The sequence below is a fragment of the Anguilla rostrata genome, chromosome 12 (genome assembly GCF_018555375.3).
Source record: "Anguilla rostrata isolate EN2019 chromosome 12, ASM1855537v3, whole genome shotgun sequence".
NCBI classification, from domain to species: Eukaryota; Metazoa; Chordata; class Actinopteri; order Anguilliformes; family Anguillidae; genus Anguilla; species Anguilla rostrata.
The window spans coordinates 23,494,065-23,513,606 of NC_057944.1; the positions used below are offsets into that span (position 1 = coordinate 23,494,065).

A 19,542-nucleotide genomic window follows, 5' to 3' on the forward strand; every position below is an offset into this window, starting at 1 on the left:
GCTTGGGTGTGCCCTTGACCTCAGGATGCTTTCGCAAACCATGGGTTCTTTGCACAGGGAATTAGCCTCTCGGAGGTGATGGTGGCATGGTCATGCTGGCTGCCGTGGTCCTCTGCTGTTCAAACAACTGAGCTGAGAAACAGCAAAGCAAACATCTGTCCTGTAACTACAGACAGCATCTGAGCTGATGTGAGCATGTGTTTGTATGTGTGTGTGTGTGCGTGCATGTCTCCATTGTCTGAACGACACTACAGAGACAACCCGCACAAAACACATGCATATGCATACTAATACGCAAGACGTATGCACAAGGTAACCTCCATACACAGATGCCCCATACACACACACATACCGGTCACCTAAAGTATAACAACAAAAACTTTCCTAAAGCTATTCAATCACAGGCACATAGTGTGCAATACTTGACTTGCTATAATGCGTATGAGCTCGCTGTGTGTTGTAAAAGAGTTGGACTGGTGAGGACCTGCTTCCTTTCTTGTTAAAGCTGGAAAGCTGATCTTCTTTAATTACTAGAACAGAAAAGACATTCTCATGTGAATGTTACTCATCATGTTTGAATGTGTGGCTTTTTGTTTTGTTTGAGCTGCATTGTGGGGACTGCTGTTGTTAGCCGTTATGTTTGCTGCCATGAATCACTCTGTCAAGGCCGAATGCACAGAGTGGGAGGGAGGAGGGAGATTGATGTTGCAGGCACTTGCCTGTATTCCTCCTGCACCAGACAGGAGAGGAGAGAGCTGTCTTCATTTTCCCCCCTTCCCTCTTCCAGCACAGCTGCCCCTCAGAAACTAGTTTCAAGTTTTTCTGGAGCAGCCAGTAAATAATAGCTTAGGAGGAAAAACAGCAGTCCAGCCCAGGAGTTAAATAGTTTGAATAAGATTCTCATATAGACAGCATGGATCATTGCACAGCTGGCCTCCAGCCAGAGACAGCATTTTCTCTGTGTGATACTCTGTTTTTTTTCAGGATAATTTACTCCTGTGATAACTCAGACATGAACTACCCTCTTGGAAAATAAATATATTGCAATATATTGTAAACTCTTAGCCTTCTTAATAACACAATGACACATATGTTTCACAGCAGTGTACTTAAACTGTATTGACACTGCATTAATACTATTGAAAATAGCTAAACAAAGCAATCATATCTGTACATGCTCTGAAGTCGCAATATTATATTTATTATATCCATATATTTTCAGGAGTGAAGGGATGAACTGAACTCCAGTAGCCTTTTTTGTAGCCGGAGTGAATACCTCTCCCAAGTGATCTGTTGGGTACCTGGTTTATATACTATGGCAGGGATGGTATGTTTTGATATTGGGTTATTTGTGGTCTGTACAATATTTCAGTGTTACAACATGGCATGTTCTCTTTATCCTGATTGCCAACTTGTGTCCAGTACGTCTTTTTGTTCCCTTGCCAAACATCACAGGAAATTAATTTGGAAATTAAATACATGATGCAGCTTATATATGAATAATATGAATGCAAGCTGTCTGGAGGCCAGACTTGCTGAAAGGTATTGTTACTTCTTTGAAGGAACACCACAGCAAAAAAAAGCACTTTGATTCTGAGGGCCCAGCATGGCCACACCATACCACAGAGTTTCCACTGCCTATTTGGAGGCCTTTAAAGTTTGAATGCCCAAAGCCCATTGTGATACTCGGTCTGCTTGAGAAGTGGATTTGTCTTGGCCATGCCGGCTGATGGAGAGAGCACACGCACCTGGGTTGCGTTGACCAAACAGTCCAGGTGCTTAAAGACAAGTCTGTTTGAGTTTCGTTTGTCCCAGCTGGCGTGACCAAGACAAATCCGCTTCTCAAGCGGACTGAGTATCACACTCATATTGAAATAAAAAGATCTTAATTCCCATATGAGGTTTCTGGATGGTTACCCTGTTTGAAATGTGCATTTTTGAGGCTGCACAATATTAAGGAGCAGGTCTGCGTGTCACGATTGGCCTTATAAGATGAGAATGATATTCTTTGTCTAAAAAATTGGAGATTCCCCTACTTATTGGACTTAATAATCGTTTATACACATTTCCTCCATAATCGAGAACAGAAGTTTCCCATTTTTATTACAGTAGCCATACTGAATTACCTCCTAACAATATGTTTGGTCTTCTTGAAAAAAAAGCTTTAAGAACAAACATTTTGGTAATCACATTATGGTGCTCAGCTCTCCTTTGAACATCCGAGAGTTAATTAAATTTAATTAGTTAATAAGACTGCACCTCGGTTCCTCTGCCATCCCCACCCCTTAATACTTCTATGTTTTTTATGGTTTTAGGTTTTTCTTATTAGAGCTTGTTATGGATGTGATCTGTATGTCAAGGATTAGTATATTGTTTATCATAGTTAATTTACAGTAGTGCTGGAGGGATATTTTAATTACGTACTGTGTAAACTTACTGGTCTGGGATGTTGTTAGCCAAGTCAGGCTTTATTACTCAAATGAATCAGGTAAATGCATTTATGCTCTCCAACACTTTAGGTCACTCTGGATAAGAGCATCTGCTAAATTAATGTAATGTAATATATTGGGTTCATTTTGACTCATGTATTGCTTCCTCCACTTTCATTTTTAAGTTTTAAATTATGATTCTCATCTTTAATAACAACAGATTATTTATAATGTATGTACATGTATATACAGTTAAAATCAAAAGTATTGGGACAGTGACAATTTTTGTTGTTTTGGCTCAGTACTCCACTCCACATTGGATTTTAAATAAAACATTGAAAATGAGGTTGAAGTGCAGACTCTCAGCTTTAATTTGAGGGTATTGGTTGCAGACCCGTTGCATTTGATGACTGTCTGAAGTCTGTGACCCAGTGACACTGTGCATCTTCCCTGATGATGCTTTGTCAGACCTGTACTGCAGCCATCTTCAGTCGCTGTTTGTTTCTTGGGTGTTTTGCCTTGATCCTTATCTTCAAGCAAGTGAAACGCATGATCAGTCGTATTCAGGATGGGTGATTGACTTGGACAGTCAAGAACATCCCACTCTTTGGCCCTGCTTCTACTTTATAATTCACCCTGCTTTTGCCGTCAGCAGTCACATCATCAATGAAGACAAGTGAGCCAGTTCCAATGTGCAGCCATACATGCCCGAGCAATAACACTACCTCCACCATTACATTACATTACATTACATGTTTTACCATGTTTTACAAATGTGTGGAGTTACTGTCTTTATCATATATATATATATATATATATATATATATATATATATATATATCAGATCAGAGACTAGAGTAGTAAATGGAATAGGTGGTAGCTGTCGTGTGTTTGGAGTTTTAAAAACATTAGACAGGTGCTCAGTATTATTTTTAAAAGGCTTCACGCTAATTATGGTACTTTCAGCAGAATTTGTTAACACTGCTACAAATGAGTGAGAGTTCACAAAAACAAAAACATATGTACCCAAGCAAATTCAGTAGGATATTTGCTAAGTACAGTAATTAGTGAACCTTGCTATAATACATTGCAGCAAAAACTTGCATGTCAAGCAATAGAAATTTCAGAAAAACAAGAAACATGCTGCAAGATTTGTACCATCTCGACCTGAACAGTAGTGGCGCTAGGCTAGCCCATGAAATGCTGCATCTTTTGAACGTAGGTTATTTTAAAATCTGCTTTTTAACACTAATTCTCTTGTGGTCTGATAAATAACTATTTTTTCCATAATATAACAACTCACAATGATTACACAATAAAAGCATGTCATTCATAATTTTATTATGACACTTGTAATGGAAGCAGGATGAAACAGCCAGATTAAATAAAGATCAAATGATGTTTTGGCAGTCTGATCAAAACACATTTTTATTTATAATATTGAAAAAACCTAGGAGCATTTACTGTTTTAATTTGCTCATGATGAGCAAGCTAGCTAGAGTGTGACATCTTGTCTTTGACTTTTCATTCAAATTAAGCACTTTCGTTTTGAATCTCGCAATGCTACCAATGGCTGTGTAAATATTCTGATCAACAAACAACCCAAATTTCCGACACCGAAAGACGACTGGCTCAAAGAAACAGGAGTATTTGCTTTGTTGTGGTTCAAGTCTGGGTCATCACCTGTTGTAATCTGCAGGTCCAGGTGTGATTTAGGAGCTTTTAATAATTCTTTTTTCAAACAACTAAAAGATGGACATTTTGGTAGAAAATGTTTCCTTCGTTCAAATGTGTAATCACTGATGCTGTATGTCTTTGCTTCTACCTACAATTACTGCAGCCATGACAATATTCTTGCGCTAAACTGTAGAACAATATACACAATTTTCCCAGTCGCATGTGTGTTAGCCCTGCCACAAAAAGTCAGTCACCACTTGCTCTTGGCTCAATTCATGTGAACCACCTTATTAAATAGGGAAAGACTTCTTATTGCAAATTGTGACAGTTTCACTTTGTATTAATCCTCGCTCTGATGGTTAGCACATCTGGACAATAATGTTTAGTGATCCGGAATTGTGGCAATTTATTCAGTGCTTTGGTTGTACAGATGTTTCAAATTTTGTGACATTATATCTGATTGCTTGCCTGTAAAATTTAAGTTTGTTGTTTACATTTATTATGCTTTTGATTAACACTTAAGCAGAAAAAACAGACCTTCTGGTGTTAATAAAGCTAAAACAGGCGTAGTTAAGATGACATGGAAGCAAAACACTGTACACATTACTGTTCACAGTTTCAGGAATGAGGAATAATGTCCTCAACACATGGAGGGCAGCTGACAATGGTATGTCTCAGAAAAATGTAGTGTGATGAAAGGAATTGGCATTTGTGGGACAATGCTTGAAGCCATTTGCAATGCATTTTCAGTAGTGTGTCTTTGTGGGCTTCACATATTTAACCCCCAGTAACGGGACAGCTGGCCCATAATCAGGTGACTGCTTTTCAGATGTATGCAACACCCTCCTAATCATTGCTTATCACTATTCCGTTGATTTATGCTTCCCTGAAAGTCAGGGTCCTAATTAGCAAGGTGAATGAAAAGTGATTTATTCTCTGTTTGATGTAAACAACTGCAAACATTACCATAGGACTCTGATGATAACACAAATGGCCTTTCTAATTATGCTATTTGGAAACCTCAAGGTGTACAAGTAAAATCAATACTGTGAGTGAATTTCCTTCTAGGTAGACTGCGTGCTCTGGACAAACTGCAGTTTTTTTTTTTTTGTTTGTTTTTTTGGAGTACAGAGACACCTGTCTGAGCTCTAGCAGGACAGAGCAGCACAAACTAGGCAAGGGCAATTAAGCCTGGCTCACAGTTGGCTTTCCATTGATCCCAAAGGTGTTGGATGGGGTTGAGGTCAGGGCTCAGTGTAGGCCAGTCAAATTCATTCACACTATCGACATTTCTATATGTACCTCCTGCCTAGGGGCATTGTCATGCTGAAACAGGAAAGGGCCTTCCCCAAGCTGTTGGGGAAGCACATAATTGTCTAGAATTGCCATTGTATGCTGTAGCATTAAGGTTTGCCTTCTCTGGAAATATGGGGCCTAGCCCAAATCATGAACAATAGCCCCAGACCAAGGGCTGTCCTTTGGTCATATAGGGTACGTTGTCAATACAAATCACATCATGTCTTAATGCCATGCTGATATCACAAACTCTGTCTCTGTTTAAGTAAAAGGCAACAAGGGCAGAAATCTGCCTCAAGAAACTGTCAGTGAACAATGGGTTTAGAATTTATGTGCTGCAAACAGAACCGACCAGCACACATATCGCAGATAAGTAGAACCTTGCAGTCTTGTCTTTCTCTGTAAGATTAATTACTGATCCTAGGGTTTGCTGCACAGAGTGAAATAAATAAAGAAAGGTGATTTGATAAATGAGAGGCTGAGTTCAGCTTCTCGTTATAGTCGGTGAATTATCCAGACCATCTGTACATTCCAAGAATGAAAAGAACACGTGAAATTTAGAGTTCACCTTTTTATTTTGCTTGTTTTTTTGTGCCTGAAGAATGATTTTGTGTCAGACACAGTGATAATGAGAAAGAGATGGGAGGCAAAGCTCCAGACCCGCCCCCTGCTATACTACATGAACCAGTGAGAGAGAAGGATGTCAGTTCCTGACAAAGGACTGCTTTCAATGGCATCTCTAGCAGATCCTGAAAGCTTGCATGCATGACTGCTGTTCAGATAATGTCTGGCTTATTTCTTGGCCTTTTTTTTAAATGACTGTACAGCAAATAGCCTATTTTATATGCTAGACTGAGTATCAGAATTATCAACAATAAAGTGGCATACGGGATTTAATAACCTTAATATAGAGCTTGTTATGTGCTGGTCAAGATGTTCATCTGAATTGTTCTCTGCTTGAAATTGCTTTCCTGCCCCCAAAACTATGACCGTCTGTCTATTGAATTTACACACGGCCATGACCAAATACTTAGCTCAGCCAATATAGCTGACACTGCCACTGGTCTTGATATACTACCCCATCAAGAATGGGAGTGTTTGATCTTATCTAAGTGTTATCATCAACCTCACTTATGAAAACCATTTAGCATGTATGAGAAATGACATAACATCCATTTTGTTTCCATCATTTTATGCACAATAAATTAGAACCAAAAGTGAGGTGAGTTTGTCAGAGGATAAATTGACATTTTGCTTCAAGCCTGCTCCAGGAGCTGGGAAAGTCATAGCCAAAGAGTAAAAAACTCCAGGGACAGTTAATTGGTTGCAAAGGTTATGGAGTGTCTTATAATTTGCTAAAGGCTACTGTATACTCAGACATTTCAAATATTTGCTGGGACGTGAAGAGATTGACTTGGGTCACTCAGTCAGTGAACTTCTTAATATTTGGATGGAAAATGTGAAATTAGATTCTTATTGCAGTGGATCTCTCTTTCTATGTTCATGGTTGTGAACTGGGAAGACCTATATTAAGATATTATTATTGAGTTCATTTTGTGCAGGCTTCTCCAAAACAAAAATGAAAAGGAATGGAAGGGTGAGAATACCATTTTGTCATTTTAATTTTATACGAATTTTTATACGTGCACACACATCATCAGTGATGCAATAGAAACCTGAGTAGTTCACTGCCTTTATGCTACTGTATGAAAGGTGAAAAAGAAATGGACATGAAACCACCCCCCCCCCCCCAAACACTGTCAGCAAAATTGGCAAAAGCTGAAGTGGCACATCTGTGACAGGGAAGGGGGTGGGGTTTGATCCGGTGTACCTGGGGGGACCATTTATCGCAATGCCCATGGGCACCAGCTCACCCAGGTCCCAATGCATTGAGATCTCTTGCCTGTGGTACCTTTGCCTGTATGACAAATTAAATTGCAATTTTGTGAAGACTGTGTGTAGGTGTCACCAGGTGAAAGTGAAAGATGAAAGCACACAGAGGAACACTGTGCAACTGGAGGGCACATTCAAAAAGAATCTACAGCCAGTAGCAAGTGTGTGTGTGTGTGTGTGAGAGAGAGAGAGAGACTGTTTGTGTTTAGTACTGAGTGGTAACAAATTCAATTTTCCTTGTGGGTGATGCAAGTCATTGTTCTATTAAGACTAAATTATGCCTCAGGAACCATTTTCCCATCTGAGTAATCAGCACTGGTACAAATCAAGCAAATTTAAGCAAAGCCAAATGCCAAATTTTGAGCCCTGTAGCAATATTTCTATAGTACAGTCCTAAATATGCTGTTTGCAAGGTCTGTGACATCACCGGAGAGCTAAGACCTGAAAATGTCAGAGCTGCATTACTTCCTGGAGGAGGACTGTGAGGGTGTTTGATTGCATGTTTGTTACATATTTAATTACGCAGTTTGTCTTTGGTACTTGTCATTGAGCCGTTGATGAGGTGTGCTAACTGACGGTTCAATGAAAGCATGGTTTAGGAGGTGACTTCAGATCTGCGAGAGGAGAGAGGACTTGTCAAAGGGATTTGTTTGTTTATTCTTCTGGAGAATGGATTTATCCTTTGGCAGGCAAAGAAATAACCTCCCATCACAGAACCAACTCTTTACAGGTTTATGAGCCATGAGGCTTTTCGCCCTGGGAAAAAGAAAATATTGATCAAGATTTGACCCTTTTGACCGCAGGTATCAATTGGGGCCAGAAATCTACGCTGTGCCTTCTTTGTGCTGTGACCAGAAAAGGTCCTCGGTTGGGTGCACATTTTTCATAAAAACAGATCTGACTCTTTTTGATAAAATGAACATGACTGCACTCGTGAGAACCCCAGGTTTACGTTAGTTTTCTTCCCTCTCACGGTGAATGTACAGACGCGGAAGAGTGAGAGTCTTTCTGCCGCGGTGAAAACTTTACCGACCGCTGTGCGTGCAGGTTGTGAGACTGTGAACTTCGCAGCCAGTCTGTCCACATCGTGAGCTCAGAAACATTCTGGGCACTTTCCACTGACAGACACTTTGTGTGCTATTTGCGTGATTAACACGGCAGAAACAACCTTTTGCGCTCCTAGGGTAACAGCGGCCTGTCTGCTCACCTTCATGTGTCTGAAGAGCACTCAGGCCCAGTCAGTGGGCCTTTTCTTCCCCCTCCCCCGCTTCCTACTTCCTCCGCCTCCTTTACCCATTCCCCCAAGATGCCGTCATCCTGGGGACTGGAGACAGCAGGCTGTTATTATCCTGGTCTAACTGCATTAGCTCACCTCCAGTGCGTCATCAGAACAATAAGAGCTGGGTATGAAGCTGCAGGAGCAGCTGTGGCTGCGTGTAGGCTTATGCTCGCTAGCCCCCGGGACTTGCACACACACACTCTCAGAGAAGTGCAGAGTGCAGGTCGACACGCCCTTCAGGTCAGGCCACTATTCACCATGGTGACGGGGTTAGCGGGATCACCATGGGTAACACTACCGTAGAGGCACTGGGCACATTGCAGAAGGAGACGGCCTCATTCATTAATATTCGGAGGCGTGCAGATGAAAGGTCCCGGGAGGTTTCATCACAGGGCAGAAGGAGCCATGAAATGAACTCAGCGGAAATGAAGACAGTTTATCTTTCCTGTTTTATACAGTCCAGTTTCTCATGTCTCTGCTGTTACTCGTATCTGGAAAACACTGTGGCTGATGTAAATATGACTGATGATCAAATGGCAGCATTTTAAAAAAAAATCTTTGAATCACAGTTTGAAGAGTTCAGCCATCATCAAAATGAACCTGCCAAACTGATTTTATGAAGAAAAAAACAACTCTTGCATTTATTTATTAAGAAACGTTGATGAAACGTGGCCTGGGAATCCTGGGCACCATGCCACTAAAACACTTGCCTGTGCACTGCTGTTCAGTAAAGTAACTAGTTGCTCTTGCCACTGGTTCATTTGCTGTTTTTGGATGACCATCAACCTAACGCTAAGCTAAGCTAACGCTAAGGTGCTGCAATGTCCTTCAGCACAGAAATATATCAGATCAGTATTGTTATAATTACATGCTCAGGTAAGCTGTGCCTCACTGCAGACCCTCATAGATGAGACAGGTATACACAGGTGAGAAGTGGCTAAAAAAACAGCTACTACAGTAGTAAGGCAGGGCACAGTGATGGCATAATGCAACTGCCATTCCATTTCTAGCTTCATTTGATTTTCAGGTACCATTCTCCAGCTACTCCTCTGTGTGTACCAGAGAAATCACAGCATGCTTCTTTTAGTATAATATCTGCCAGTATCTCCTGACTGTGTGTCATGGTACTGGCAGTATATTCTGTCTGCTTGTTAGGGTGCTGGCAGTATTCTGTCAGCTTGTTAGGGTGCTGGTAGTATTCTGTCTGCTTTTTAGGGTACTAGCAGTGTTCTGTCTGCTTGTTAGGGTGCCGGCAGTATTCTGTCTGCTTGTTAGGGTACTGGCAGTATCTCCTGACTGTGTATCGTGGTACTGGCAGTATATTCTGTCTGCTTGTTAGGGTGCTGGCAGTATTCTGTATGCTTGTTAGGGTGCTGGCAGTATCTCCTGCCTGTGTGTCAGGGTACTGGCAGTATATCATGACTGCATTTTAGCAGCATTTGGCGGTGTTTCTTAAATGTAGAGGACTTGTGCAAACAAAGGAAATAATTAAGCACTGTAGTAAAACTAATGCTCCCCCCTTTCCCTACATATATTCTCTCAATTTCTAACCATGCAAGGAGTAAAACAGACCTTCTTCAGATGGAAGTTCAGCTGAAGGGCTTTGATGATGGTTCCTGGCTTCTGATGACTGTTCTATTTTTTTATTTTCTGTACCATTTTATAAAATAAAGTGAACTGCATTTGACAAATAGCTGGCAATTATGCTTCTGAATTTACTGGCTCTGCACAATTGCATCTTAAATACCCACGATTATGTTACTTATTGGATGTGTTACATTTTTATGTATTTTATTTTAAAAGTTTATTTAATAGGGACCACATATAATAAAACATTTTATCCATCCTTTTAACATTGTGGAAAAAGAATAATAATCTGGGAACGTTTTAATATGGGAGGGGAGAGAGTTCCATTTTTTAACTGCCTTAATGGAGAAGCCCGCAAATTTTGTGACAACACAGTCACCCATGGTTGAGGACCTTGTAATTCTGCTGTTGTTATCAGAGCAGAACTTAATGAACTATTTCGAAGCGAGTGGTGCCATGTTGTGAATGATCTTAAAAACTAACTGTACATCAGAGCAGAATATGAGATTTTCACAGATGAACATATTAAATTTAGTACGTTGCAGTAGCTTTTTCTGGCATTGGAAAAGACCTGGTAAAAAAGATGAGTGGCATGCTGTGCTCATTATACATGTCACCATTTTCATCAATAACCAGTCATCCCTTATGAACTCAGCAGCCCGTCTGACAAATTCAATTCCTTTTTTTAAATATTTGTGGGATTGCGGCATGTGATGAGTAGGCTGCAGTATATTACTGGCAGGAAAAATGGGGCTGTCGTTTTGGGAGCACTGGCTGAGCTTATTGGGTTCCTTGCTGTATATCACTTTAATGCATACATTTGTTTTCTGCCTTAATGGGTGAACCCTCAGGCTTTTAACAGAGCTCAGATGGTCTTTTGCTTTTGTTATTCAAGTAAAACACCCCCCCCCCACTCCTGCACTTCGACAGGTTAATAAGACCCATCTGCAAAAATGGCTGGGTCGCCGAACAGCAAAACAAAACAGCCAGTGGTTCTTTTTCCGAAGAAAGAACCATGAAAAGGGCAGGAAACATGCATTTACGAGAACAGAGGATCTACTATCCTCAGACCTCCTCTTAAGACACGCCAAACAAATGAAACTGCTGTGACCTTTTCAGCCAAGCATATTCTAATTTCAGGAGGCAAATGACAAAGATGAAAAAAAAAAGAAATAGAAACAACTTTTTTGTTGCTATTTTGCAATTTTCAAAAACTACCACTGATAGATTGGCAGATTTAATTTAACACACAGACATTTTGACATTAATAGAAAGTGGATGTAGCAGATTTTGTGGAATTGTGTGTTTTGCATTTTCACTTGAACCAACAAAATATTTTACAAGTAATGCTGTGTCCTACATCTGCTGTAATTTGTAATTTGGCACATCCCCATTAATATTAATGTTGTTAAACTACACCAGCCTATGTCCAACAGACTAACTGTTGCTAGTGTACAAGCATTGGCTTAACGCACCTCATATCCAAATCGTACTTGCTTTCTCCTATATTTGTAGTACAAGTTCAAACATATATGGCATTTTATTACTGAGCTGTGTGGCTAGTACTAATGCTGTTGTAGCTAAATTGCGCTCATGCTAGTGAAATAAAAGTTGAACTGCCTCTGCTTGAAAAAAATGAAAATACTGGTGTGTAGCTTGATGAGCAATGCTGGTCTGGAGGTGTTTCCCTTGTCTAGATTTCTTGCGTTGTGCGCTGGGTGGTACATTGCAGGGGTTCTGGACATCTGCTGGTGTCATTCGGTCAGCGCTGCCACGGAGTTTAAATATTTAGAACGCTGCACAGAAAGCTGGAGGCAGACCTTTGAGGGACCGCCTTGACAAAATGATACAAAGTAGGTCCAGTGGTGCACGCAAACAGAAATATTAATAAATAAAGAGCTGCAGTCTGCGCCTGGCTTCATATCAGATCGTATCTCTCAACGGGAATCCACAGACTACACCTGACAGTGAGACGGATTGGTTCTAATATAATTACATGTGTCATGACTCTCAGATATGTCCCCCTGCAGTTAAATGAAAGAAAACTGACTTTCCCTCCGGTCCATTACTAATTCATAGAGATTTGATTGGCCCAGGCCGATATTCACTTTTCAATCCATTTAGGATATCCTCACACGGACATGAATGGAACAACTGAAATGTCTGCACATGCCTTAGAGCTAGAAAGAAAGATTTTCCTCTTACAGAGGAGAACAAATTCCTGTGAATGTCAGCTTGGCGAAAAAAGTGCCTCCACAGTAAGGGTGAAAATATGACAGAACATCGCACCAGTGAAAATAAATAGCATATCCAAGGATGAGCCATTGTATATTATTCTATTTTCATGTATTCCATATTATTCTGAGATCATCAGCTTTTCTTGACTAAGCATTTGACAGCATGTCCCTCTTGCCTCAACAAAGAAGTCTTCTGGGTTAAAGAACACTTACTGAAGCAAAGTGTAAGCAGTATGTTGTAGCTGTGCAATTCAGTGCTGGGATTGGTTGCGTGTAACCTTGTCATCTTAAATTTGCACATGGATGTGAATTAATTAACTAAAACTCTAATCAACATAAAAAAACAGTAATTCAGGCCAGCACACCCCAAACCTGATTTCATTCACCACATGATGATTGGCTCAAAGAAACAGGAGTGATGTATTTTTTGTGGTTTAAGTCTGGGTCATTGCCCGTTGTAGGCTCATCTTAAAACAGAATCTACGCTTCATCTCTTACTGCTTAGTGAGGACTGGCAAGCCCTTCAGATCATGTACACTACATACTGTACGTTATGTCAGCCCTATTCACAGGCACCCTGCTCTCTGAATCAAAGGTACAGAGATACTCAAGGGAAAGAGCATCTAAGAGTGTATGCGAGAGAAGGAAAGCGGTGACAATCTTCGCTGTTCTGTTAAATACTGTATAGCACATATACTGAAGAAAGGAGCAAACACAAGCCGCTGAAAGTGACACATGAGAAACACACACTGTTGGTTCAGGTTACTTGCTCGTGATGTAACTGTAATTGCCTTTGGGGCAAGGTGATGGCAAACAATCCTCTGTGCATTTGCTTTTCATCAAGATAATTTATTCAGCGTAGCTTCTATGTTGACTCTATCTGTCAAAGTTTAATTTGTTGCAGATCTCTTTTTAATTAGACGTGTTTCTCTTTTCCTTTCCTGGGAGTGCTTGCCTCCATCGTCCATTAAGCCATGTGGTTTGAGGCAGTGATAACTGCTACCATGTCATCTGGTCAGAGATTAATAACATGTTGCATCATCTTAGAGATGCTTGAAATGATCTGTCAAGTTAAATCTGTGGTTCTGGATTTAATTACTGTTGAAGTGAGAGGGAAAATCAGAAAGACAGCTGAAAGGTCAGTCACATAATTTGCTGCAGCATACCATGTCCATTTCACTCTACAAGATCGGCAAAAATATCTATTCCTCCTTTCTTGAGAAAATTAATTCACTTGCATTTTGGTTTATGCTTGTGTTGTTGATTACCCCCTACTTTACACTTTGGAAATAGGAGTCATTTGTAACTATAAATTGATCAAATAAAATAAATATCAAAATATATCTATTATACGTAGGTTCCTTAAAACAGTTACATCATTCATTATTCAGTTACATTATACTATATATGTAGTGAATGAGAGAGACATTTTAAAAGGAGTAAAAAAACTGAGATGTGTGACTAGTATTTGCCTATGTTTGCTTTGATGTAGGGTAGGGCAGGTGAAGATATGGTTCATTATACAGCATGCATGACTGTTTTCACAATTATATATGTAAAGGATAAACCAAGAAAACCCATGTTATCAATATATTTGATGAGTAAAGCCTCATGACTCGTTGTGAGGTCTTAAGTCCTGTGACATATGAGTGAAGATTATTCATTCATATGTCATTTTTCAACAGTTGATCAATAACAGGTTTAATTTATTATAATTGATCTGTGTGACATTTCCTAAGCATTACTTTTGAAGTAAATATAGTCTATACCTCTGGATGACTCAAGACATAAACTTGATGTATCTTGTTATATCTTATCCAAATTTGTGCTTATATGTGCTTATAAGTACCTTTACATAACTTGTACCTACATATATTGCTAAGAGACTAATTTAGAGTACATAAGGGGGAATGTTATTTTTGGCTATAAACAGCAAACAATGCTCAAGGGCGATCTGAACTGAACAAACTGCAGAAAAATAACGGTCTGAAAAAGTCAGACGGACAGCAAATGAATACTTTGCCAATCTTCTGTTCCTGCCACTGCTGATGCAGGAGGCAGCCAGAGGGTGAATCCAGTCTTTTCTTCCTCAATCAATCACAGGACAGTTCACAGCAGTACATCCCTCTGAATTCACATGGCCTGACCTCACTCGTCATGACTAGAGGAGTCCAGCACGTGCTCAAACCTGCGTCCTGCGCTCCCGTTACCAGGCATGTGACTACGGCCAGCTTCCATTTCCATCTGCCAATGAGAGCGGCCATCTCCGAGATACCCAGAGCCCCACAGTAGATCCTGTGCTGCCATTTCTATAAGGCACCAGCGCTGGAAAGGTCACAATATTTGAATCTCTGCTTGGGTGAAAGTAAAAGAAAAAAACACTGATAAAAACAGGTGAAAACTAAAAAACAGGAAAAAAAAAAAGGGAATGACATGTCCGTGCATTTAAATGTGCCTGGCCAGTGTTTGGCAAAAAATCGACTTCTCACCATTCCCAAATTTTGGTTATCAAATGCCATTTAACTTCTGTTTTATGTAGATGTTGGATGTGTTTCTTTGTTAAAATGAGGTCACACAATTAGAGAGGATCATTCCCCCACCTCCCTGGGTTTTCTGTTCTCTGTTTAGCCTTCATCAGTGTGCACCAACAGGTGGATTGTGTGAGAATTCAGCCTCTGGCTACTGCAGCATGCAGCATACATCATGTGGGAGACAAGACAACAATCAGTTATTTCAGATTAACTCTACAGATGTAATCTGAATGGGCTCACAAGGTCACAAGTTAAAAAAGAAGCCCCTCTGCACTACATTATATTTTTAAAGAATATTCAATCTTGTGTTTAAAATGTTATACATTATATAATGTTTTGTAGTTTTTATGTTTGAATAGAAAGGTTGGTTTAAATTAAGAGTGTAAAAACCTTTGAAGAAAATGATGCATGTTTATTCATTTTTTCATCTGATTATTGCCAAAGTTGTCATTACGTACCCATCAAAGAGAACCTTTGATTTCTCAGTTTACTAGGAGAATAATATATCCATTTGTTACTTTTCAGTCATATGAAACGGCTGGTCTCTCAAACATGGTTAAAGCCTATTTAGATGGTTCAATGGACCTCCCATGATGGAAACTGTATCTGTATCAATTTGCCTCCATTAGTATGAACGAATAGATAATTATTCCAAAGCCCCCTCTAATATTTGAGAATTAAGGCAAACATGTTGTTGATGTTTACATCACTATTAAAAATAATAAAATCTTATTAAGGAAAAACAGAAAGGTCTGTGGTGTCATTACCCCTCATTAACCATGCAGGGTGCTGCTGGAGATGACAAATGGAGCAAAGTAACACAATCACAAAACAAAGAGGAAGTACTTGAGGAGAATGGATTGTGAATGGATTGATTGAAATTCTTGAACCTGGTGAAATCTGAGCCTTTCCTCTCCTGCAGGAATTGCCGTTTCTTTAAGTCACAGCGTCAGTATGGCCCAGATTTAGCAGAGTCTCAACAGAGCCTCTCCTACCACTCAGGGATGGGTACAGTCACCTCTTCCATTCCATTCTCAGCCTCCTAGTCACCCCAGCGTGTTAACAGCACCAATTTCCTCTGCCGATAAGGACTGAGCGGTGTGCTGCCTCAACACACCCCTCAGGGTGATCTGATGGGCCTTGTTTCCCCTGCTGAGATTCCACACCCCCAGTGTTTACAATATATCATATTTATATGTCTGTTTATTTAAGTCTTATTTTTCCTAATATCATGGCTGCTTTACCATGTGGCTGGTGCAGTCAGTGACACTGTTCTGGCTTTCGTTTTACCTCAAAATGTAACCCGGATGTGTTTTTTTAATTTATTTTTTATTTTTTTTTACTTATGCCAGGCAGCTGGGTCATTATCCTCTTGACTAATCATTTGTGCCTGTGAACCAGACAGTGTGTTCCTCTCTGGATTAAAAAGGCAATTAGACTTGCAAAAAAAAAAAAAAAACATAACATCGAGTTTGGGCTCCCTTTGAAACAGTGTTATTTAATTCTGTTCTTTTCAGTGAGGAGATGTGATTTCAGATTTGGTGTATTTTGTGATTAGAATACTGCTTACTCACAATATGCCTGGCTGCATACAGTAGTAATGTTTGAGTCAGTTATTTTTTAACCGTGCAAAATTTTGTGAACCCTTTACTTGGATTTCTACATTCATTACTCATTAACTGTCGTCTGATCTTCATTTAGTCACAGTAATAGACAATCACAATCTGCTTAAACTAATAACAAACAAATAATTGTACTTCTTCCGTTTAATACTGAATACATCATTTAAACATTCACAGTCTAGGTTGGAAAAAGTATGTGAACCTCAAAATAATGACTTCTCCAAAAGCTAATTGGAGTCAGGGGTTCCAATCAATGAGATGAGATTGGAGGTGTGGCTAGGAGGTGCCCTGGCCTATAAGAAAGGCACACAAAATTTGGTTATATATATAACCAAGTTTTGTGTGCCTTTTTTGTATGCCTTTTTTATATATATTGTGTGTGTGATTGTTCATTTATGAGTATTATTAACATGCAGTCCTGTAATTTACTTGCAGACATTGCAATTTGGTTTACATAGAAAATATTAAACATCTTTTATATATTTCAGACCTTGAAGGAAATTGGTTTCCCTTTCATTTATATTCACTGAATGTACAGAATAGCATTTTTACATAATTACACCTTTACATTTTACACCGGAATACATCTCTCTTTTGAATGCATTGAAAAATCAGTGTGCTGCATCTAGTTGATTAGCCCATAAGGGTTTGCTTGATTATAGCCTGCTAATTGTCTGCTGTTTATGAACTTTGTTTGGCCTTGTGTAGTGAAGATTACACTGTTGGCAGCTCAATTGTGGTCATTGATCAACTTGTTTAGTGCTTTGTATCTGCAGGGGTCATCTGGAAGAAAAAGAAACAGGAAAGAAATCTTTTAAATGTTTCTTACAGAATGAGTTGGTCTCCTTGGAGCTTGGAAAGTGGCCTGTGCTTATTGGACTAATGCTTATTGATGGTTTCATTTAAAAAAATATATAAAGCAGAGAAACAAATACTGCAATATCACTTAATACCTTCGCTGGAAATAATCAATTGACATTAACCCCCCCCTTTCCCCTCTTATTTTCTCTTCTGTAGTGAACAAACACAAGCCCTGGATTGAGACATCGTACCACGGAGTCATATCAGAGAACACAGACACCGTCCTGTTAGATCCTCCACTGGTGGCCCTTGACAAGGATGCACCAGTGCCCTTTGCAGGTAAGACCCATGGGTGTCTGATCCAGTGAGCCAGGGAAAAGGGAGGGAATGAATAATCAGGAATGGAGACATCTGCAGCCACCTCCTGCTAGAGAAGTGACAGAGTGGGTCATGGCCCTGGCTGTCATTATTGGCTCCCTTCTCCTGGCTTTGAAGGATGCCGCTGATTGATTGGCTCCCTTTCTCAAGCATTTAAAGGAAACTTCTGTTTCTTTCCTTGGCCAAGATTTCTGCGGGTTGTGTGAAATACCTCAGCTGGCATTTGTGCTTCTGGTGTGAAACCACACTGTGCCTGACTCAGCTCGCTGTTTAAATCCCTGTCCTTCAAACAGAACTGGACAGGGCTCGTTTATTTGTTTTCCTTGCTCACAGACACTGTGAGGCATATCTCTGTGGTCATGCTGCTGCCACGACTGACCGAGAGGAAATGTAAGGTATAGTGAAATGACAGAGAAGCTGGTTAAAAAACCAGCCTGGCCAGCCTTTTACCCACTCAGCATATGGCCTGGGGCTCTGGGGAATCTCACCTCACTGTCCCTATAGCTGAGTGGCCACTAAAGACAGTTGGGTCATTGGCTGCTCATTGGGCAGGTGACTCCATCATTTAATCTGATATTATCTTGGGATCTTTATCTTGTGAGTTTTATCTATGCAAATTGTCTATGCAGCAGCTTGGAATTTTTTTAAAAAGATAATTCAGTAAGAATGCAGATGGGCGCAATGTGCTGTGTAATTAACCCAAGTTATTTTCCCTGAAACCTTTGTCAGCTAAACAAGGAGCCTGTGAACAGATAGCCTTTACACCTCATTAATTACAATGGCTGAAATTGAACTCTGTGGCAGCTATGAAATACTCATGCTTGCTTGTTGATGTGTATGTCTTTTCCGAAGCACATCCCAACAGAGTGAACGTAAAGGTTAGGTTAACAAACAAATGCTGCCAATAATAAAAACAGATGACACAAACATGAATATACAAACAAAGATAAATTATTATAAATATGGTATCTTGGAAAGTTAATCGCGTATTGGAAAGCTGTGCTGGACAGTGTGTAGAACTTACGTTCCACTTATATCCTCTATTAGTATGTGGATGTGCAACATGACTGTATCGCTATTTACTGTTCAGTTGACCCATTGAGACTGTTTAGTAAAACAAATGTGCATATGCTCTTGCACCACTACTATATATGAAGTCTTCCAGGCACCTCTGCTGGGGCCAAATATGCTCTGATTTATATGCCACTTTATTCATAATCATACTGTAGCATCTGCTTTGACTATAATGCTGATGGCATGCGACTGTTTTTGTAGATACTGAATAAAGTATCTAATCTTCATAATAATCTCATCAATATTAAGATTACTGTATGTCAACTCCAGTATATCTGGCAGAAGTCTTTTCTGTTATCTTGTATTGACAGTCTACATACTAATTAAGGCATTAACAGATATTAGTAAAAGAGTTATTTAAAATGCATGCATGTTGTGAAGTTTGAAGCTAAGCTAATTAAATGGGTGAAAACCAGTTATACTTTTTTATAAATGTTTAAAAATGGTAATAATTGTCCACTTGCCCAGCTTCAGGCTGAATTTGTTGTGTATACTATAAAAGAATGAATTAACCATAATTGACCATTCACTAAACATATCCCTCTCATAACTGTTCATAAATGCATAAGAGAGTTTAATAGGCAACAATAAACCATAATTAACCATTCATTAATGCACTGTGTGACTCTTATTGTAAAGTTGAAAACATACATCCCTTCAGTAACATTATCTAAAATTTTGAAATTATTTAATATTGTATTTATTAATACATTAGTTACTGTATGCACACCATTAGTG

General features: G+C 39.6%; 1 protein-coding gene across 2 annotated transcripts in view; it reads left to right on the forward strand.

Moving 5' to 3' along the window:
• Window positions 1-19,542, forward strand: part of LOC135236038 (calsyntenin-2-like) — a 241,257-nt gene that overhangs the window by 84,581 nt on the left and 137,134 nt on the right. For both annotated transcript variants that reach the window (XM_064302186.1, XM_064302187.1), the window contains exon 2: window positions 17,569-17,691. In XM_064302186.1, coding sequence (XP_064158256.1) covers window positions 17,569-17,691 — 123 coding nt within the window. The remainder of the gene's footprint in view (window positions 1-17,568; window positions 17,692-19,542) is intronic.